Source organism: Entelurus aequoreus, linkage group LG16 (assembly GCF_033978785.1).
Source record: "Entelurus aequoreus isolate RoL-2023_Sb linkage group LG16, RoL_Eaeq_v1.1, whole genome shotgun sequence".
NCBI classification, from domain to species: domain Eukaryota; kingdom Metazoa; phylum Chordata; class Actinopteri; order Syngnathiformes; family Syngnathidae; genus Entelurus; species Entelurus aequoreus.
This window is the reverse complement of record NC_084746.1, coordinates 26331552-26351364: the sequence shown is the minus strand read 5'-3', so window position 1 is coordinate 26351364 and position 19813 is coordinate 26331552. Positions and strand designations below refer to the sequence as shown.

The 19813-nt window shown below is 38.7% G+C and overlaps 1 protein-coding gene across 6 annotated transcripts in view; it reads left to right on the top strand.

Moving 5' to 3' along the window:
• The window catches only part of LOC133630768 (adhesion G protein-coupled receptor L2-like), a 245338-nt gene that overhangs the window by 189959 nt on the left and 35566 nt on the right, over positions 1–19813 (top strand). For all 6 annotated transcript variants that reach the window (XM_062022490.1, XM_062022488.1, XM_062022491.1 and 3 more), the window contains 5 exons: positions 6456–6639; positions 12368–12490; positions 14307–14512; positions 14942–15115; positions 18897–19106. In XM_062022490.1, the coding sequence (XP_061878474.1) occupies positions 6456–6639; positions 12368–12490; positions 14307–14512; positions 14942–15115; positions 18897–19106 (897 nt within the window). The remainder of the gene's footprint in view (positions 1–6455; positions 6640–12367; positions 12491–14306; positions 14513–14941; positions 15116–18896; positions 19107–19813) is intronic.

The following is a 19813-nucleotide window of genomic DNA, read 5'->3' as shown; positions in this document are numbered from 1 at the left end:
CACATTGTGAGTTGTAAGATTCACATCCCATAAAGTTAATAAATTGTCAAAAAATTAAGTAATGAAAACTACCTGTGTAAGCTCTAATTGATATACAAACTGCAAACACTTCCCGAGCCTTCAATTGCTTGTGTTAATTGAACTCTTGACATCGTAAAACTTTTGCTCTATATTCTTATTTATTGAGATGCACAAGTAAGAATAGCTCACAACTGTGAAATACTTTTTGTCGTTCCCTTAAAGGAGCGTTACTCGTTCGAATGAATCTTTTAAAGAGAAATACCCACCAGTTGAGAACTGCTGCTCTCGACAAAGTCTTTTTATGCTATGCGATCATAGGGGTTTGTCAGTTAGCCAGTTTTCTAGCTAGTTAGCAAGAGAACTCAAAAAGTTATGAGGGGATTTTCACAAAACTTTCAGGAAATGTCCGAATTGGGATAAGGAACAACTGGTTACATTTTAAGTCTGATTAGGATAATTTCTACTAAATTACCTTATGTTTACGTTACAAGCTTCAACTTCTATATGCCTGTACATGTAAGTTTGTGGACCCGCTTGCACCCACAGAGACAAAGACAATAGATGACTGACAAGCGGGTTCACGCCGTTTGTTTCATTCCGCTATAAATAACTCAAGAAGTTATCGGCATATTTTGATTAAACTTTCAGCATATGTCAGAAATGGGATAAGGAACAAGTCATTAGATTTTGTGAGTGATCTATATCACTGTTTGGATTCATGATTTATTTTTTTTAAAATGGAAGTTATCCGCTCTGAGTGCTTTTTTAGTTCATACATTTATCTACATCAATACGGTATTTCCAATTTTCTATTAGAAAATGACAAAATCCACCAAAGTCGGACAGATTTAGTTTGGCTGTATTCGTAAATGCCACTCCACAACTGTAGGGAGCAAATATTCCGCTTTATGCCTCTGATGAAAGTGTCACTCAGGTGACAATCAGAAGGAATTCAATCACATCGCAGTCTTTGCCCGTGCTCCTTTTTTTCCATTATTGGTGTGGATTTCACGTTACCCTTGAGGATGGATCATCGGTCAAAGGGAGGAGGCATAAATCCTCCTGGTTGTAACATCTCCTACTCCAACTGTCCTCCACACACACATTAAAACAAGTTAGCGCCGGTGGAAAGCCTTCAAGGTCAGTGGCTGTCGTTAATATGAAGCGATCGATTAATCATTATTGCTCGATCAGCTGCCTCGCTATTCCAGGCAGACGGCGGCGTGTGGTCATTTAAGTGTTTTGAATAATCACAGCTGTGACTAATTGTTATCATGAGCAGGGCCACGGCGTGGTTAATTACTGTTATTGTTGTGGCGCTTGCCGTGGCTAATGGCACCTAGGGTTAAATTGTCGCTGCAGGATTAATCGCCACTCCGAGATACTCCGGATTCAGGAATGTGTGACCTAGCGGGACCGAGGAGTAGTTGTGAACTCAAGCCTTGCTGGGTCAAAGCTGTTTTATCAGCATATGATACTAGCGTGGAATGTTTTGCTTACTTCCATCTTATCACAAAGCAGGAAATGAAAGGATTGACATTGAAAACAAACCTTTTTTTTTTTTTTTGTATTGCCTCAGTCAGACTACCACTTTGGATTTGGCGATAATGCCCTCCTTCCTGAAGGAAAATTGCTTGCAAGGTTGTGGCGAGCACAAGATTGTTATTTTGGAATGTACAGCCATTGCGGTGCCCCGATGGTTGTTGTCAAAAGGCTTTGTAAGTCATGCTAGCATATGTGTACTACTGATATTCTCAGAAAAAGATTTAATGATGGAAAACTAACTGCTAAGTCCTGCCCATGCCCTTGCAAAATGCATTTTGCTTAACGAACGATAGGCAAAATTCCCCCAAAAAGTGCAGTTCCCTTTTAATGGTGGCCATGTTTTTCAACCAATCTTCCATTTAAAGGGGACTACTGATGTTTTTAATCTATAAACAATCATCATTTATTAGGGATGTAACGATTTGTTTTAACAACAATTCGAATCGGATTAGATATTTGTGATTGCCGATATGATTCAGGGACGATTTTATTATTTTAAGAACGATATAATACCAAACAGTTCAGTGAGTTGAAATTGATTCAGCAACTTTTTAGAAAAACTAATTCAGCAGTGTGACTGTGAAATAAATACTGGATATTAGACACTGCTGGTGAAGTTTCCTAGTATCCTGTTATTTCTTGTAAGGTATACCGTAGTATTCTTACTTGAGAATGTTTATTAGGATAGTAGGAAGTATAAATTAATTATGGAGACAAACAACAAAGTAAACAACAATTAATGGCCAATTCATTCACATCTTACTTGAATAGAGCGCAAACAACACTATAGGTTGAAATAACAATTTTCAATAATAGTACAGTAACCAACATTTTAAGAGTAGATTGATCTGCTAAATAATGTTACCTGACTCGGCCATACAGTATCTGTTCTTCGCTCTGGCATCGCCGATGACGGACAGCGTTCCAGGTGTGAGGAAACATGTATGCCCCCTCATCCCTGTTGATGGTCCGTCGCTTTCCATAGCCTCCTTCATCCATCTTTTGTATTTATTTATTTCTCATGAAAGGATTTCTCCTTGTGTTCCGGGAATCAGTGCGTCGCCGTAACTTGCACCGCTGTCACTTCCATTGTGTGGTTTAAAGTTGTTGCTCTATGTGTTGTGACGTTTGTATTTGTTGTGGCTTTTGCAATGGTGCTGTAGCTGAAAGTTATGATATTGAAATGTGTGTCTGCGAGTCATGCTGCCACTCTGGCACACGTCACACACAACAGCACCACCTCTTAAAGGCACACAGACATAAGGATGATACTCGAAACCGGTTTTCTCGGTTGTTCGATAAGAAAAGAACCGAGTCCTCGGACTCGAATCCCTTTTTGAGAACCGGTACCCGTTATCGAGACAACTATAGTAAAGAAAAAGAGTTAGTTCTTTATTCGAATCCCTGGGAACGAATCCCGTCCCGACCAGAAATGCCCCGTGGGACATCTCAAGAAATGGCGTCACGTAGCTCAGTCATTAGGCGCAGATAGCGAAAGCAGGAAAAAAATGGACGGGAAAAAGCGCTCCAAGGTGTAATAAAGTTCAAAACAAAAGGTATAATCCAATGAATAATTTTACTGAGAGATTTGAGCAGGGTACAAACACATGACCAACACTTTTACGACCAACCGGAAACATAGCAACCAGGCTATCAACGCACCTCCTTTACGGCAGCTGTCACAACGTTCTTAAAGCAACCGCAGCACATACATGTATGACATCTCCCTTTTTTAACTTTCGTTTTTCTTTCCTTGTAAACAAAACAAAATCACACTGTCTATGTGGTGTCTGTCTAATTATAAATAATGCAGACGAGGCGTGTTGGCTGAGTTCTTGACGTTTACTTTCACAGCGTGCTCATTCTTAGCTGCCGGGTGACATAAGCAACAACACTTTTCGGGGCTACCGCGCATGCTCGTCACTCCCGTTGCATGCTGGGTAGTGTATTTGTTATATTCCCTAGCTCATAACATATTTCCCCCTATAAGGAAATAATGTTAACTCAAAGTGTATTTCTTTTTTTAGCTTTAACTTTTCATTTTTTAGCATTGTATCCACATTTGCAAATAACTTTTCTCTTCATAGAATTTTCTTTCAATAAAGAAACAAAGTGCAAAAATGTCAAAGCATCATAACAAACAGTTATGTCAAATAGCAGCAGAATTGCACTTTTTGGAAAGCTGTATTATTTTCAGTTTTGTGCCCAAGGGACTGATTTTATTTAACACTATATTATTATTTATACACCTATAGTGATCGCAGAGACAGGTTGTTTTTGTGTTACTATATATATTTGTTTTTCTGAAAAATCCCACTTAATATACTTTGGGTAACAACAGTCAATATTTATTTATTTATTAGATTGCATTTTTTTCTTATATAATAAAAGTGAGCTTTTGTTAAACCAAATATTGTGTGTTTTTTTCCATTTACAACAACCTATCTGGACTCGATAAGAGAATCGATAAGGAATCGGTTCGATAAGAGGATTCGATAATAGGCTCGAAATCGATCATTTCTTATCAAACATCATCCCTACACAGACACACATGTCACAGATGTTACATTATTGTCTTGTGGCGTTTGCATTTGTTATGACCTTCCTCGACCACCGTAGATATCTGGCATTTTTGTTTTGATGACGCCACAGAGGAGAAAATAGACTTAACGTTTAAAATCTTTATTATTAGTGCTAAACTTCATATATAGTCTATCATTCTTAAATCCAATGTTTTCCATTTTCTGATATCAATCAAATTGATCGATTACCTTTTAAAACAATCTTTGATCGATAACTATCTCTTGGAAGGCAAAGTTGCCGAGCATAGATCGATATACTTGAAATTTAGGAATATTAATCAATCTATCGATGTATCTATCAATTGTTACACCCCTATCATATATCTTTTGAGAATATACACTGTTTAAATATACAGTACAAGCCAAAAGTTTGGACACACTTTTCCATTCAAAACACAACTGATGGTCCCAACCCCATTGATAAAGCAAGAAATTCCACTAATCAACCCTGATAAGGCACACCTTTGAAGTGAAATCCATTTCAGGTGACTACCTCTTGAAGCTCATTGAGAGAATGCCAAGAGTGTGCAAAGCAGTAATCACAACAAAGGATGGCTATTTTGAAGAAACTAGAATATAAAACATGTTTTCAGTTATTTCACCTTTTTTTGTTAAGTACATAACTCCACATTTGTTCATTCATAGTTTTGATGCCTTCAGTGTCAATCTACAATTTAAATAGTCATGAAAATAAAGAAGAAGGTGTGTCTAAACTTTTGGCCTGTACTATATATCTTGAAGTTGTCACCGCCATTTTTTTTCCCCAGGTCAAAAAATACACTTCATAAACATAATGATCCACTCGGTCAAAACTTTGGGTACACCTGCACACTCGGCGATCGATTCTGAGCTGCATAAAAAGTCAGATTTTAGCAGCAATAACGTCACTGCATGTCGCAGGTCTGTGGTAGAATGCACATGCCACATTTAGATGAAAATATGACTTTATCTTACTTTTTCTTTTCTGTTACCTCATACCTGAAGTAGTGGGGAGAAGCTTCTCCCTCTCTGACTGAGAGCCGAATGTAATGTCTAAATAAGTGCTTCCACCTTGCAGTGACGTCATGACGTAGTTGGACTGCATAACCCAGTGGCATCTAAAAGTGCATGCAAGCTCACGCCAAAATGCATGAACCTTATGATTTGATGCTTTGACATTGTTGAACACGAGTATCCAACGATGTACCAACATTTATTGTCAAAAGAGAGCAAATTCATTATAAATCTCCTTCAAAGTGAGTAATAAATTTGACGGTAGTTTGACTGAACACCATAAAGTTGCAGTGGGTGTTTTTGTAGAGCACATTGAGCTCTGTGAGAAATTTCATTGATACGACTAAAAGGGTTGATTAAAAGTGCCACAGTGTCGTGAAAATGTCAGAAAAATATCACCAGCAGCACAGTTAGGATACATGTCTTTATTTTTTTTATTTTTTTATTAATCAGTCCAACAAAATAATACACAATAATACCATAATAATACAATTCCAATTCCAAAACCAAACAACCCAGCAACATTCAGAATAGCAATCAACAGAGCAATTGAGAAGACACACAAAACAATCCAAAAGTAGTCAAACAAAAATTAATGATATCAACAACAGTATCAATATTCATACGAATTCCAACATAGCAGTGATTAGAAATACCTCATTTACATTATCATCACAGCCATTTATAAAAAATTAAATAAAAACATTTAAAAAATGAACAATAGTGTCACAGTGGCTTACACTTGCATCACATCTCATTGGTTTGACAACACATTGTGTCCAATATTTTCCACAAAGATAAAATAAGTCATATTTTAGGTTCATTTAATAGTTAAAACAAATTTAAATAATGGATCCCATATTCCAATACATGACTCATAATTATCTAAACTAAATGAATGGATGTTTTGTAAAATGTTCAACATTTTGTATGCAGCGGTTCAGGAATATAACAACTGCACCTCATTTTTTTCACATGACTACCTGCTCACAACAGCGGAAAAAACATTGTTATTTTGTTGTTCAGCTCTTAAGTATTTCACAAACTAATTAGAAAATTAAAAAGCATCTTTCTACTTTCCCGACAGTCCTGCATACGATTATTTCAGTTACTGGACTCCCCTTAACCCTCTTCATTGCTTCAGTTGCAGTGTTGTCGATACATCCATTTTAGCTGTCACTGTAGGCAATGCATGCCCTTTTTATCATTCAACAAATTCCCCCCGTCCCTCCCTGCCTTTCTGCGTTATTAAATCCTGGAGTTACGATGCCGGGAATGTGCGGTCTGACATTTCACTTGTCTCCATGGATACAGGCGATTGTGGACACCGTTGACAACCTCCTGAGGCCGGAAGCTCTGAAGTCCTGGAAAGACATGAATTCCACGGAACAAACGCACGCCGCCACAATGTTACTGGATACCCTGGAGGAAGGGGCGTTTGTCCTTGCCGAGAACCTGATCGAGCCGGCTATTGTCAAAGTGCCCACCGAGAACATCAGTAAGTGGTGCAGCAATCAGCCTTAAACACCTGTCACTCACTGCCTGCTATTGCTGCCGATGGCTCCTTCTTGGCTGACGGCCATACCGAAATGAATGGAAGTTTGCGCCAACCAGAAAATCACCGCCATGGGCACTTTTTCTTTTTATAAAGGTCCTGTAGTATATTATTTTTCAATTTGGAATACGTTTCGGAGGTGTGTCAGTCGAAATCCCGCCTTGATGCTGAAATTTGACAGTTTAAATAAGTGCTTGGAAGAGTTTTTTGTAAGCCATATTTTTGCTACCTTTCAAAACGACTAGTTTTGAGAGGCGGAGTTGTTAGATGCAAATTTACCTTCTCCTCACTTCGCCCCCACCGGTCACATTTTTTTTTTGCAATTTTGAGTTTTCTTACTTTTAATGCTCATTTTGGACATCGTTGACTGGCACCAACCATCAGTTATGAGTGACCTTGACCACTACACAACATCCTAGATAATATAGCGAGATCAACAAACTCCCCGTGTTTTATTGTCGGCGCGATAAGGAGACGTTGTTGGCAGAAGAGAGAATGGAATCAGAAGCCAGGCTGCAGGTCTGTAACATACACTAAGGTTTAAACTTCTACTGAGTATTTATCTCTCCAATGCAAAATTCTGAACGTATACATGTTATATATTGACAATATATATTATTTTCTATATCACTTTAATTATTTCACTGCTGCTGCTTTGAACACTTGTAAGCAATGGATGGCTATACAGTAAAGCACGCTACGAGCGACATCCCGAAAGTCATACTGGATTATATTACTAACTGGTTGATTGCCAAACACAGTAGGCACTGATCCAATTAAAAGTTGTTTTTTAGGAAATTCATTTTTTATGTTGCCGCAAGACATTGATGATATTGTCTTACATTAGAAGGATAAGCTAGCTACCCAACAACTTGAGCTAACATTGCTAATCTATCATGCACATATTTCTAACCTCCTTCATTGCCATAAATAGTAGTCACCAAGCACGCCATTTAAAGTATTTTATTTCGGAAAATCTATCTTTTTGTGAAGGTCTGTGGATAAAACAGGGCTAATCTTTGCACACACATTTGAAACGACTTCTTCACAGTTAAAGGCACATTGCCAAAAATCGTAAAAGCTAAAGGTAAGGCACTTTTTGCTTCAGATGAGGCTGAAAGTTAGTGTAGTGAGTTGTGCTAGTTAAAGCAAACAAACAGAGCATTTTCCTTCATTGGGTTTCATTGTCGACATGATGTTATTGCACAGCTGGTTTTACATATATTTAAATTGGTTTGCGCAAGGATGTTTGGGTACATTTCTACCATATATGGATAATCCGCTGTCGTTGCACTTGAACACAATTCCAAACGAACCATTTGGAGTAAGTAGGAAGGAAGGCAAGATTATCTTATAAATATATCTGCAAAACTTCCACAATTTGATTTTAAATGTTCAGGACTTATGCAAATCGTAAATACACGTAAGCAGGTACCAATGGGTAAAAAAAAAAGTTGGTTTTGCATAATAGGGCCCCTGTAGTGCTAATGATCTGTATTTGTTGACAAAGTGCACTTTTTTCACTATGTATACAGGATATAGACTGTAGTTATGCACTTGTCCAACGTATCACACACAACAACGTAACATTAAGGGGTGTAAACGAAGGACACCAGCATAGTTATGTGAGCTACAATGCTAACAGTAGCAGCGTCATGCTAAGTTAGCCTAGAAAAACACATTAAACAAATTTCATTGTTTCCAACAGGACTGCAATCTATTTGTGGTGGTGGGTTGGGAGGTGGGTCTAATTTGCATAAATGGCCACGACGCATGTGCATGTAATTTTACATTGACACTGTGGCATACAAAAAGTAAGCAAAAAACATGGAAAAAGCAAAACAAATATGCTTAGAAATACAAATACATGTCTTTCTGTCAGTAAGTCTTTTAGATGGGGGAAGGGAGTGATGCATCGGATCGTTGGAAAGAGCGATACTTGCCTCATGTTAGAGTCTCAGTTGGTGTCTCCGGGAAAAGTTTCTATACATCTCACTAGTCTTTTTTTATTGTTATTTTTAAACTGAATTTAGAGGTGTCTGAATACTTTGTTTTCTTTTTATCTGGCAGACCAGGTGTGCGTGAGGTGTATTAAGAAGCAGAGTTACAATGTCTCCTGCTGTGCATAGCTAGCTACATTCACAGAGAGTCCCATCATAAGGTGTTTATGAGTGAGGTTAAAATAGGTAACGACAAATCTTTTCGTATATAATTCGTACAAATATATTCGTAACCTACTCAGTGGCCTAATGGTTAGATCGGTAGGTTGTGACTTCAAACCCTGGCCGAGTCATACCAAAGACTATAAAAATGGGACCCATTACCTCCCTGCTTGGCACTCAGCATCAAGGGTTGGGATTGGGGGTTAAATCACCAAAATGATTCCCGGGTGCAGCCACCGCTGCTGCCCACTGCTCCTCTCACCTCCCAGGGGGTGAACAAGGGGATGGGTCAAATGCAGAGGACAAATTTCACCACACGTAATGTGTGTGTGTGTGTGTGTGTGTGTGTGTGTGTGTGTGTGTGTGTGTGTGTGTGTGTGTGTGTGTGTGTGTGTGTGTGTGTGTGTGTGTGTGTGTGTGTGTGTGTGTGTGTGTGTGTGACAATCATTGGTACTCTAACTTTAACTTAACTTAATATGAATAGATTTGAAAGACTGAACTTACAGCTCCCACATCCAAAGCTGACCGATGGATTGTTGTTGCAGACATGCAGGATGTATTTTACGATGTGTAGCGAAACCCGTTTCTTTCTTTTTTTGTTCTTGGGTGGTGGGTGTGTATAATGGGCGAACTCATTCAGCTCAGGGCAGGTCAGAGGCGGTTTCATATCCATGAGGAGGAAAGGTTTATGTGTCATGATAAGAACTTGGAAATTTGGGGAATGGGTATTGTTTAGTTTACTTTTACAGTACCGTATTTTCCGGACTATAAGGCGCACTTTAAAAAAATGTTTTTCTCAAAACTCGACAGTGCGCCTTATAAGCCAGTGCGCCTAATGTAAGGAATACTTTTGGTTGAGCATACCCACTTCGAAGCTATTTTATTTGGTACATAGTGTAATGATAAGTGTGACCAGTATGGCAGTCAAACGTAAGAGATACGTGTAGACTGCACTATGATGGGTCTCAAGTAAACAACACCAACATTTTAAATGTTCCATTGAAAATATAGAACATTACACACGGCGCTCAAAAATCTATCAAAATGTTTTAGTACGACTTTGGTAAGCTATGAAGCTGCACCGCTTGAAGGATTGTCGGCGCATTAAACATTTTAGTATTGTTATGGAGTGTGTATAAGGCAAGACATATTATCTGGTGTTTTGTTTCGCAATATTATGCAAACGCAACTTTTCTTACCTTCTGGTACCTGCTGATGTGTATTTGGGATCTGCATAAGTCCTGAAAAATTCTGCGCGTCCGATCAAAAGATCAAAAATAGACCATTCATCGGCAGTGCGCCTTATAATCCGGTGCGCCCTATGTTCCGGAAAATACGGTATATCAATAATAGTACCAAATCGCTACTTCTAAAACGGTTCCCAAACCGGTACTAAAAATAGACAACATTAAAGGAGGAACCTAGTTTTGCTACACATCCCTGGTTGGTAATACCTCTTCTCTCAAAAGTGGTGCAAACAAGTGAGAAATATGATGTTTTATGTGCTCATAAACTGTCTTTCAGGATACATTACCCTTAGAGTGTTGTTAAAAAGTACATTGTGTTCAATAGGGGATCTTTAAGCTCGCTCAGGTAAGTCAGCATTGTGCAGTCAACCATCGCACTCCTGCTCGCCCTTCTTTCGCCTTCTACCTCATTGATTTTGAACCCCGCCAAGTCGCCTCATTGAGCGTGTGCTGCAAGATGAACTCCAAGCGACTCGCAGACCTGAAACAAAGACGCCATTTCAGCCACATTGTTCCATTCACACGGCACCCTCTGTTCCTCCTCTCCCTCGTCCAGCCAGTTCTCATAACTGGTAGTTAGCCAAGCCGATCGGCCGCTTTGTCCCCTGCCAGAGGACTGATTAATGGTTTTTGTAAGGAGCTGTTTTTCTGCAGTCGGCAGGAATTGAGGGTAATGCAGCTAAATGAAGGAGGGCAAACATTCGAACTTTGTGCTTTCGCTTGGCTCGTCTCCATTGGTCGAAACAGGTACAGTAGTACCTCATTTTAGGAACTTAACTGGTTCTATCTCAAATCAACGTCTCCCATTGAAATTAATTGAAATCAATTTAATTGGTGTCTGGTCCCCCAGAACACCACCATTTTAACATGTAACATGTCTTTAAAAAAAAAAACGCTAAGATAACAAATATGAAATGAAAAGCAATACAATAAAATGTAGTACAAACAACTACAGTAGTTTAATGAAGTTATGTAAAAATAATGTACAGCAGAGTGGACTTCTATGGTATCTATGTCACCATCAGCAGATTCTCCATATTTTCATGGATAAATGTTTGACATTTCAACATCCTTGGCGGGTGTTGTCAACTCATTCTGCTTCAGTATGGTGCAGACTACCTGGGATATGTATGTCATCTTTTTGATGATTTTTTCTTTACTTCAATGAATACCATCCACATCTTCTTCTCAGCACTGTCCTTCACACTCAAATTCGTTTTTCCAATGGTTGGAAAAACAAAGTTATGTCCATCTGTAGCTATAACCTAATGCTAGCAAATAAGACCAGATGTTTTGGTCATATCTTATAGGGTTTACTGTAATTGTTGCTTGCAACTAAAAGCGTAACAATTAGCCGAGACACAGTTCTTATCTCAAAACAATATTGGGTGGTTTTAAGATAGGATTTTTGTGGAGCAGATTTTGGCGAGAAATATCAAAAACAAACTCATGTGCTAATGTTAGCTGTGGAAGCCACATTGTTACACACCAATGTCTCTACTTTGCCACCCTAAATCTTGGGGATAAAATCAATCTGCCTACACCTCCCACAAGCCAGGTCAGGATTTAAATGCTGCAAACTGTACCATCGTGAGTTGAACTGAACTAAAACAAGCCTTATAATAGCTGACCCCCCTTAATGGGCTGAAAAGTAGTGAGAGAATTATGCTACTGTCCAATTAGCAGGTCAGAATGTTCTCAAACAACACAGGTAGACTTTGGGGTGCGAAAAAACTTGAAATAAAAAATTGAGAGAGACGGGGAAGACAAAAACGGAGGGCAATCTCTCATCTCTGTCTGTCAGGAGCCATCAATCTACGTAAGCGAGGCCATTTTCTGGTTTGAGCGAGCCAGTGAGTGTGCCCGCCGTCCTCATGCCCCCCTACCCCCCTCTGTCATTTCCCACATCAAAGGGAGCACCCCCCAGCAGCTGGCGGAATTTGGAGGATTTTCAGAGATTTGCTCATGGAGCAACGAAGTTGTCTGAAGCCACGAGGGGAAGTCGAAGTAAAAGGCTCAATGATATTTTTGATCTTATGAATATTTGACATTCTTGCGGCGGGACGCTGTACAGCTGTCCCTTGTTGTTATTTATTTCCTTGATCAAACCCTCCGCCATTTACCTTGCAGGCTTTCAGTAAATGGCACTCGATGAGGTCTTGTCAATTACATTGCATTATTTGCTACAATAAACCTAAACATGTACCTGACAGCTTGTTTGTGCTCTGTTAAACATTCTCTCTACCTCTCTTTTACTTTCAGTGCTGGATGTGTATGTGGTGAGCACAGACGGCCAGGTGCAAGACTTCAGGTTCCCCCAGACCAGCAGGGGTGGAGCCTCTCTTCAGCTCTCCTCCAACACGGTCAAAGTCAACAGTAAAAACGGTGAGAAGGCACAACTGCTACAGGTTGATTAACACATCACTTTTCATGGTTGCTCGGCCCTTTAGCGCTACATTATAGTTTTTAGTTTTTTTTAATCATTTAAATGAATGTTAACAGCTGAACAGATGTTTTTTAGGGAGCTACTTACACACAGAGCCTCCGGACTGGTACCGGTACTGGCAACAAAATGTATTTTGATATTTTTCAATACTTTTCAAATAAAGGGGACTACAAAAAATGTCATCGTTGGCTTTATTTGAACAGAAAATCTTGTGATACATTAAACATATGTTACTTATTGCAATTAAAGAACAACTGTGTCATTAAATAAGATAGTGAACATACTGGACAACTTATCTTTTAGTAGTAAGCAAACGGGTTAAAAAGGCTCCTAATTTGGCTGATGACGTATGCAGTAACATGTTGTCATTTCCCATGTTATTATTTTGTCAAAATTATGAGGGACAAGCGGTAGAAAATGTATTATTAATCTACTTGTTCATTTACTGTTAATATCTGCTTATTTTCTGTTTTAACATATCCTCTCTACACTTTTGTTGAAATGTAATAATTAAGCACTTATTCTAGTGTTGTTTGGATACTTAACAAAATTTTTAGGTGCTACTACAAATTTGGGTGTCAATCCGATACCACGGAGTTACAGGGTTATAAATTGGTCATAATTATAGTCTAAGTGTAAAGTTTTAGCCTAATAGACTAACTAAAGGACAAAATAGTCCTCAGGTAGTTAAGAGTGTATAAAAACATTTTGGATTTAACATTTGTTTCCACTTTCTTGTTACAGTCTTTTAACCAACTAAATAAAAAGAGAAAACATGTCATTTTTTAATTTATATTTCAACCCTTTGACCACTTGGCCAAAGACCTGATCTTTGCCCGAGTACCCCAGCCCATTAACATTTACTGTGTGGATGATAACTCATTTTAAGCAACTTTTTCATAACAAGAAACATAATTACATAAGTAAATCAAATGGTAATTCAAAGAGATACCAAATCCCCAGGAGAAGCACTATAAATAATATATAAATAATGATGTATTATTATGATTCATATTACCCACTGATGATAATTATATTTGATTCAGCTAATCTGTACTTTACACTCTGGAGAAAAGAAAACCTATATAGATTCTTAATCATATTTAAGTGAATAATAACAGGCTGTATCATTATTTAGATTTGTAATTTAGGTAATTGTATATTGAAATGTTAATACTTTTTTCTTAAACCACAAAAAACAGCTTTCTTTTTTCAAAACAAAACCACTTTTTTAAGATTCTCAGACAAATAATACATACTAAAAGTTTAAAAAAAAGATATGCATATGAATTAATTAGTTCAATAAAACAGTTGTAATATTTATATATATTGTATTATGGTATATTATTACATTTTACATTTGATATATGTTCAGTGTCTTTGAGTATTTATAAAAAGCTTTTTAAAAATGTTATGTTTTACATTTGCAGCTTCACTCCATCACAGATTTTTTTAAAGCATATTCTATGTATCTTTGGCCTAAATTAAGCATTTTAAACATGCATATCTTTTTTTATATATTATTTGACTGGACAGTTCTCAATTACCATTTTGTTTCTATGTTTTATTATCCAGTAAGACAAGAAAACTCAGCACACAGGTTTTTGTTTTTTTTGCGAGAAGTATCACCCCTATTAACTATTCATAACAAAACTATTCCCAGAAGTGAAATGTCCATTTTCACTGCCAGGATGATTTGTTCTCTGCTTTTGTGCTCTCCTTCCCTGAAGATTTTCTGTCTGTGGGTTGTTGCAGGTGTGGCCAAGCTGGTTTTTGTGCTGTACAAACATCTGGGTCAGTTCCTGAGCACGGAGAACGCCACGCTGCGGGGACTTGGAAACACGGACAAACGTAACCTTTCGCTCACGGTCAACTCCCACATCCTCTCAGCCTCCATTACCAAGGAGTCCAGCCGTGTGTTTGTGGCCGACCCGGTGATCTTCACGCTGGAGCACCTGGATGTAAGCCTCCCCCCACCCACCACTCCCCCTCTAGACCACACGGAGACATTGGGCTTTTAAATACTGTAGCGGCTGCAGCTCGGATTTTGATTGCCAGACGCAAAAGAATAGTTGTGCTTTTTGTGCGGCGCGAGTAGCAATTAGCTGAGATCAGAGAAGCAGAATTGGGGGAGCAAGTTGACTTCCTGCTTGTGTGTTACCGCGGTAACCCTTGTCACGTCTCCTTCTCATTTCATCTCTCTTTAGCTCGCTGATTTGGATCACTTTCATCCGTTTCCTTCCAACTAGTTCATTACACTTAAAGAATATAAATTGACACTTACTTGTACAATATCTACACACCCACACACACACATATTGGAAGATGTAAGGTGCAGCCACGCATACTGCAGCGAGGGCTCATGTATGATTAATTGTTTGCTTTTGCAGAAGGAGCACTACTACAATCCCAACTGTTCCTTCTGGAACTACTCGGAGCGAAGCATGATGGGATACTGGTCCACTCAGGGCTGCAAGCTGCTGGATACCAACAAGAGCCACACCACATGCTCCTGCAATCACTTGACCAACTTCGCCATCCTCATGGCACATCGAGGAAATGTGGTAAGCTCACTCCTCTTGCTCTCGTAAAGGTGCGTTCACACTTGTCATGTTCACTTCTGCTCAAAGGAACGTTGGTGCATTTGCTCTGCAATTAGAATTTGTTTGGTCATGTGTGAACGGCATCATTACCAAACAAGCAGACCGTGACCACTTATGAGACGGGGCTCGGTCCGCTTGCTATTGAATTTGGGCGCAGTTCAATTCACCTCAGTTTAAGTGTTAATGCTACACGGACCAAAGACACGGACCGGTGTTAAAATGACAGCTAAAAAGCACGCGGACATGACAATAATGGAAGAACGATCTGTTTCTCGGCTCTGCTCTCTCCCTCTGTGTTTGTGTGTGTGTGTGACAAGGACGCTCTTTCAAAGTACTTTTACAAGCTTTTTGTGACATTTTAGTTGGGAGTAGATAATGAAAATAACCTACAAATGTAACCCAGCAAATGACTGATTTTTGTCCAAGATGATATATATATCAGGATATAAAACAGTTTACATTTTAAACTGAGTAGCAGTAGTAGAGTATTTTGTTTGGAATATTTTATTTATGTCACATAATGTGTCCCATACAGTACATTTTAAAAGTTTTTTGTGAAATTTAAGATGGTAAATATAGCAGAATATAAAGTAACTTATATATTAATAATAATAATAATAATAAGATAAAAAATATATACATCTGTTTATAATTGTCATTATATTATAATGGGTCATCAATTAATTATAATTAAAATGTAATTTGTACCTTTATCTAATATAAAATTACAATTATTTATTTAATTATCTATTAATTACAGACATTGATGGGTGAGTGACAAAATCACTGACAAAAAGGCCAAAATAAACAAAAATAAATAAATACACAAATAATTACTTGAATGTGTCAATGGTTAATTAAATCAATAAATAAATCATGAAATTATTAATTGAATGACTGCATAACATATTTATATTCTAAATTAAATAAATTAATGACACAATTAACGCATTTTAATAATGATTCAAATTATAATAATCATTCAAATTAGAATTTAATTTAATTTTCATCAATAATCCATCCATCCATCCATTTTCTACCGCTTATTCCCTTCGGGGTCGCGGGGGGCGCTGGAGCCTATCTCAGCTACAATCGGGCGGAAGGCGGGGTACACCCTGGACAAGTCGCCACCTCATCGCAGGGCCAACACAGATAGACAGACAACATTCGCACTCACATTCACACACTAGGGCCAATTTAGTGTCGCCAATCAACCTATCCCCAGGTGCATGTCTTTGGAGGTGGGAGGAAGCCGGAGTACCCGGAGGGAACCCACGCAGTCACGGGGAGAACATGCAAACTCCACACAGAAAGATCCCGAGGCCGGGATTGAACTCACGACTACTCAGGACCTTCGTATTGTGAGGCAGACGCACTAACCCCTCTGCCATCGTGATTCATCAATAATGTCACATGAAATTATTTAAAGACTTATTAATTCATTCAATGTTGGCCCTCCATAGATATGAAATGGTGGATCAGGCTAGGGGAGTACGATTATCAGACCTACTGCAATTACATATTTTACTGTGGTCACTATCTAATATTTCATGTCCCTGAGAATTACGATACGACTGCAGCTCAAACTTCTTGATGTGGTCTGCCAAAACATTTGGTCACAAAATTGCAATTACAATTGAATGACCTGACAAATGGCACATGTAGCAAGAGCCCAGGCCGTAATAAATATGGGGGATCAGTTTGTGGTTGATTTAATAATACGTCCCCAAACCGTGAACTCTGTCCCTCGTCATCTGTCTTAACCTCAACCTTAACCACAACTTGAAACCAGAACCCCCTGAAGGCAAAGCTTAGCCTCCTGCCGAAGGCCTGCGCAGCACCTCTGCTGCAGCTCTTGCCCTCAATAAAAGTGCAAATATCACAGGGGGATTTGGCTCACTTTGCAGACCACCGATGTAATATTTGCTGTGCTCCACTCGGCTATTTTCACATTTGCCTGCTGCCGTCTTCAAACATGCTCGCTTTTAAATCTTTGATCTTTCCTAGACCTCAGAAACCCGTTAACATCTCTCATCCTGCTACACAGATCAAACTAGAATGTAACCGAGTGGGGTTAGGCCTCTACCGTCATAGAATTCTATCATTGAGCGCCTGTTTACACCAGGGGTGCTTCTGTACGACCAGAGATACACAGGTCAGTTTATTGAATGAGCTAAGGGGAAAAATAGTAATGTTTCTATTTGAAGGGAGGTGTTTATTTGTGGACAGGTAGCCATTCATTCATTGAGATTTGGCATCTACTTTTTATAAACAAAGGGTGTCCAAACCTTTTCCAGCAAGACACATTTTGTACATTAAAGATGGGAAAACCAATCAAATGTATATCAATATATGATAATCTGTCTAAAAAAACACATTGAATTGACCTCCTGAAAACTAACATCCTCTACAGCAGTGGTCCCCAACCACCGGGCCGCGCCCCGGTACCGGTCCGCGGACCGATTGGTACCGGGCCGCACAAGAAATAAATAAAAATAAAAATAAAAAATTGTTTTTTATTTTTTATTTATGAAATCAACATAAAAAACACAATATATACATTATATATCAATATAGATCAATACAGTCTGCAGGGATACAGTCCGTAAGCACACATGATTGTATTTATTTATGTTAAAAAAAAATTTGTCCCACCGGTCCGTGGGACAAATTTTCAAGCGTTGACCGGTCCGCAGCTACAAATAGGTTGGGGACCACTGCTCTACAGTGTACATTTATTTTAGTTTTTTCTTCGGTCAGAGTTACAAATGAACAAAAATATAGCACTGTCATGCAAAACACAAACTGAAGAGGACGTTTGTTTTCAGGAGGTCAAGTCAATGTTTTGTTCAGACAGCATAGCATACAGTACAGGCCAAAGGTTTGGACACACCTTCTCATTCAATGTGTTGTCTTTATTTTCATGACTATTTACATTGTAGATTGTCACTGAAGGCATCAAAACTATGAATGAACACATGTGGAATTATGTACTTGACAAAAAAAGGTGAAATAACTGAAAATACGTATATTCTAGTTCCTTGAAAATAACCACCTCTTGCTCTGATTACTGCTTTGCACACTCCTGGCATTCTCTCGATGAGCTTCAAGCACACCTGTCAAGTGAAAACCATTTCAGTTGACTACCTCTTGAAGCTCATCAAGAAAATGCCAAGAGTGTGCAAAAAAGTAATCAGAGGAAAGGGTGGCTATTTTGAAGAAACTAGAATATGAAACATGTTTTCAGTTATTTCACCTTTTTTTGTTAAACATAACCCCACATGTGTTCATTCATAGTTTTGATGCCTTCAGTGACAAACTACAATGTAAATAGTCATAAAAATAAAGAAAAGGCATTGAAAGAGAAGCTGTGTCCAAACCTTTGGCTTGTACTGTGTATTGATATACTGTACATTTGATGGGTTTTAACTGGAAAAAGTTTGAACACCCTTTGTTTGTACAATACTATGTTAGGTCCAGGTAAATGCCATATCTCATTAAACTATTCTCTGGGTGTCCACAAATAAACACCTCCCCTCAAATGGACACATTATTTTCCCCAACTTTCAGTCAATGAACATGTGGTTGTACGCAAGCTATTGTACGACTAAAGGCCTTCTCTCAAATTGGCGCCTTCTTTAAATAGCCACTTGGCACTCTCTGCAGCAAATGAAAGACTTGTTTTATTAGCGAATCTACTATATGACGAGAGGTCAAGGGCCCTCATCATGTCTGTCAACAGGGCAAAGGGAGCGTGCACGAGCTCCTCCTGACCGTCATCACCCGGATGGGCATCGCCGTGTCGCTGGTGTGCTTGGCCATCAGCCTCTACACCTTCTGCTTCTTCAGAGGTCTGCAAAACGACCGCAACACCATCCACAAAAACCTCTGCCTCAACCTCTTCATCGGCGAGCTGGTCTTCCTGGTGGGCATCAACATGACCGAACCCAAGGTATAGTCTTTGCTAATGAGTGTGATTAGCCTTTAGGTTTTACTTGGGTGGTTTGAAGATAGAAGTGACATATTGGTGCAGCGCAGAGAGTAGTGAAAAGAGGGTCACTCTTTGTTCAAATGTGAGACCCAATGTTATGGTTTAAAAGCATGGTTAGATATACACTACCGTTCAAAAGTTTGGGGTCACCCAAACAATTTTGTGGAATAGCCTTCATTTCTAAGAACAAGAATAGACTGTCGAGTTTCAGATGAAAGTTCTCTTTTTCTGGCCATTTTGAGCGTTTAATTGACCCCACAAATGTGATGCTCCAGAAACTCAATCTGCTCAAAGGAAGGTCAGTTTTGTAGCTTCTGTAACGAGCTAAACTGTTTTCAGATGTGTGAACATGATTACACAAGGGTTTTCTAATCATCAATTAGCCTTCTGAGCCAATGAGCAAACACATTGTACCATTAGAATACTGGAGTGATAGTTGCTGGAAATGGGCCTCTATACACCTATGTAGATATTGCACCAAAAACCAGACATTTGCAGCTAGAATAGTCATTTACCACATTAGCAATGTATAGAGTGTATTTCTTTAAAGTTAAGACTAGTTTAAAGTGCTTTTCCTTCAAAAATAAGGATATTTCAATGTGACCCCAAACTTTTGAACGGTAGTGTATATAATAACTAAGGGTGTGCCGATACAATTTTTTTGTACT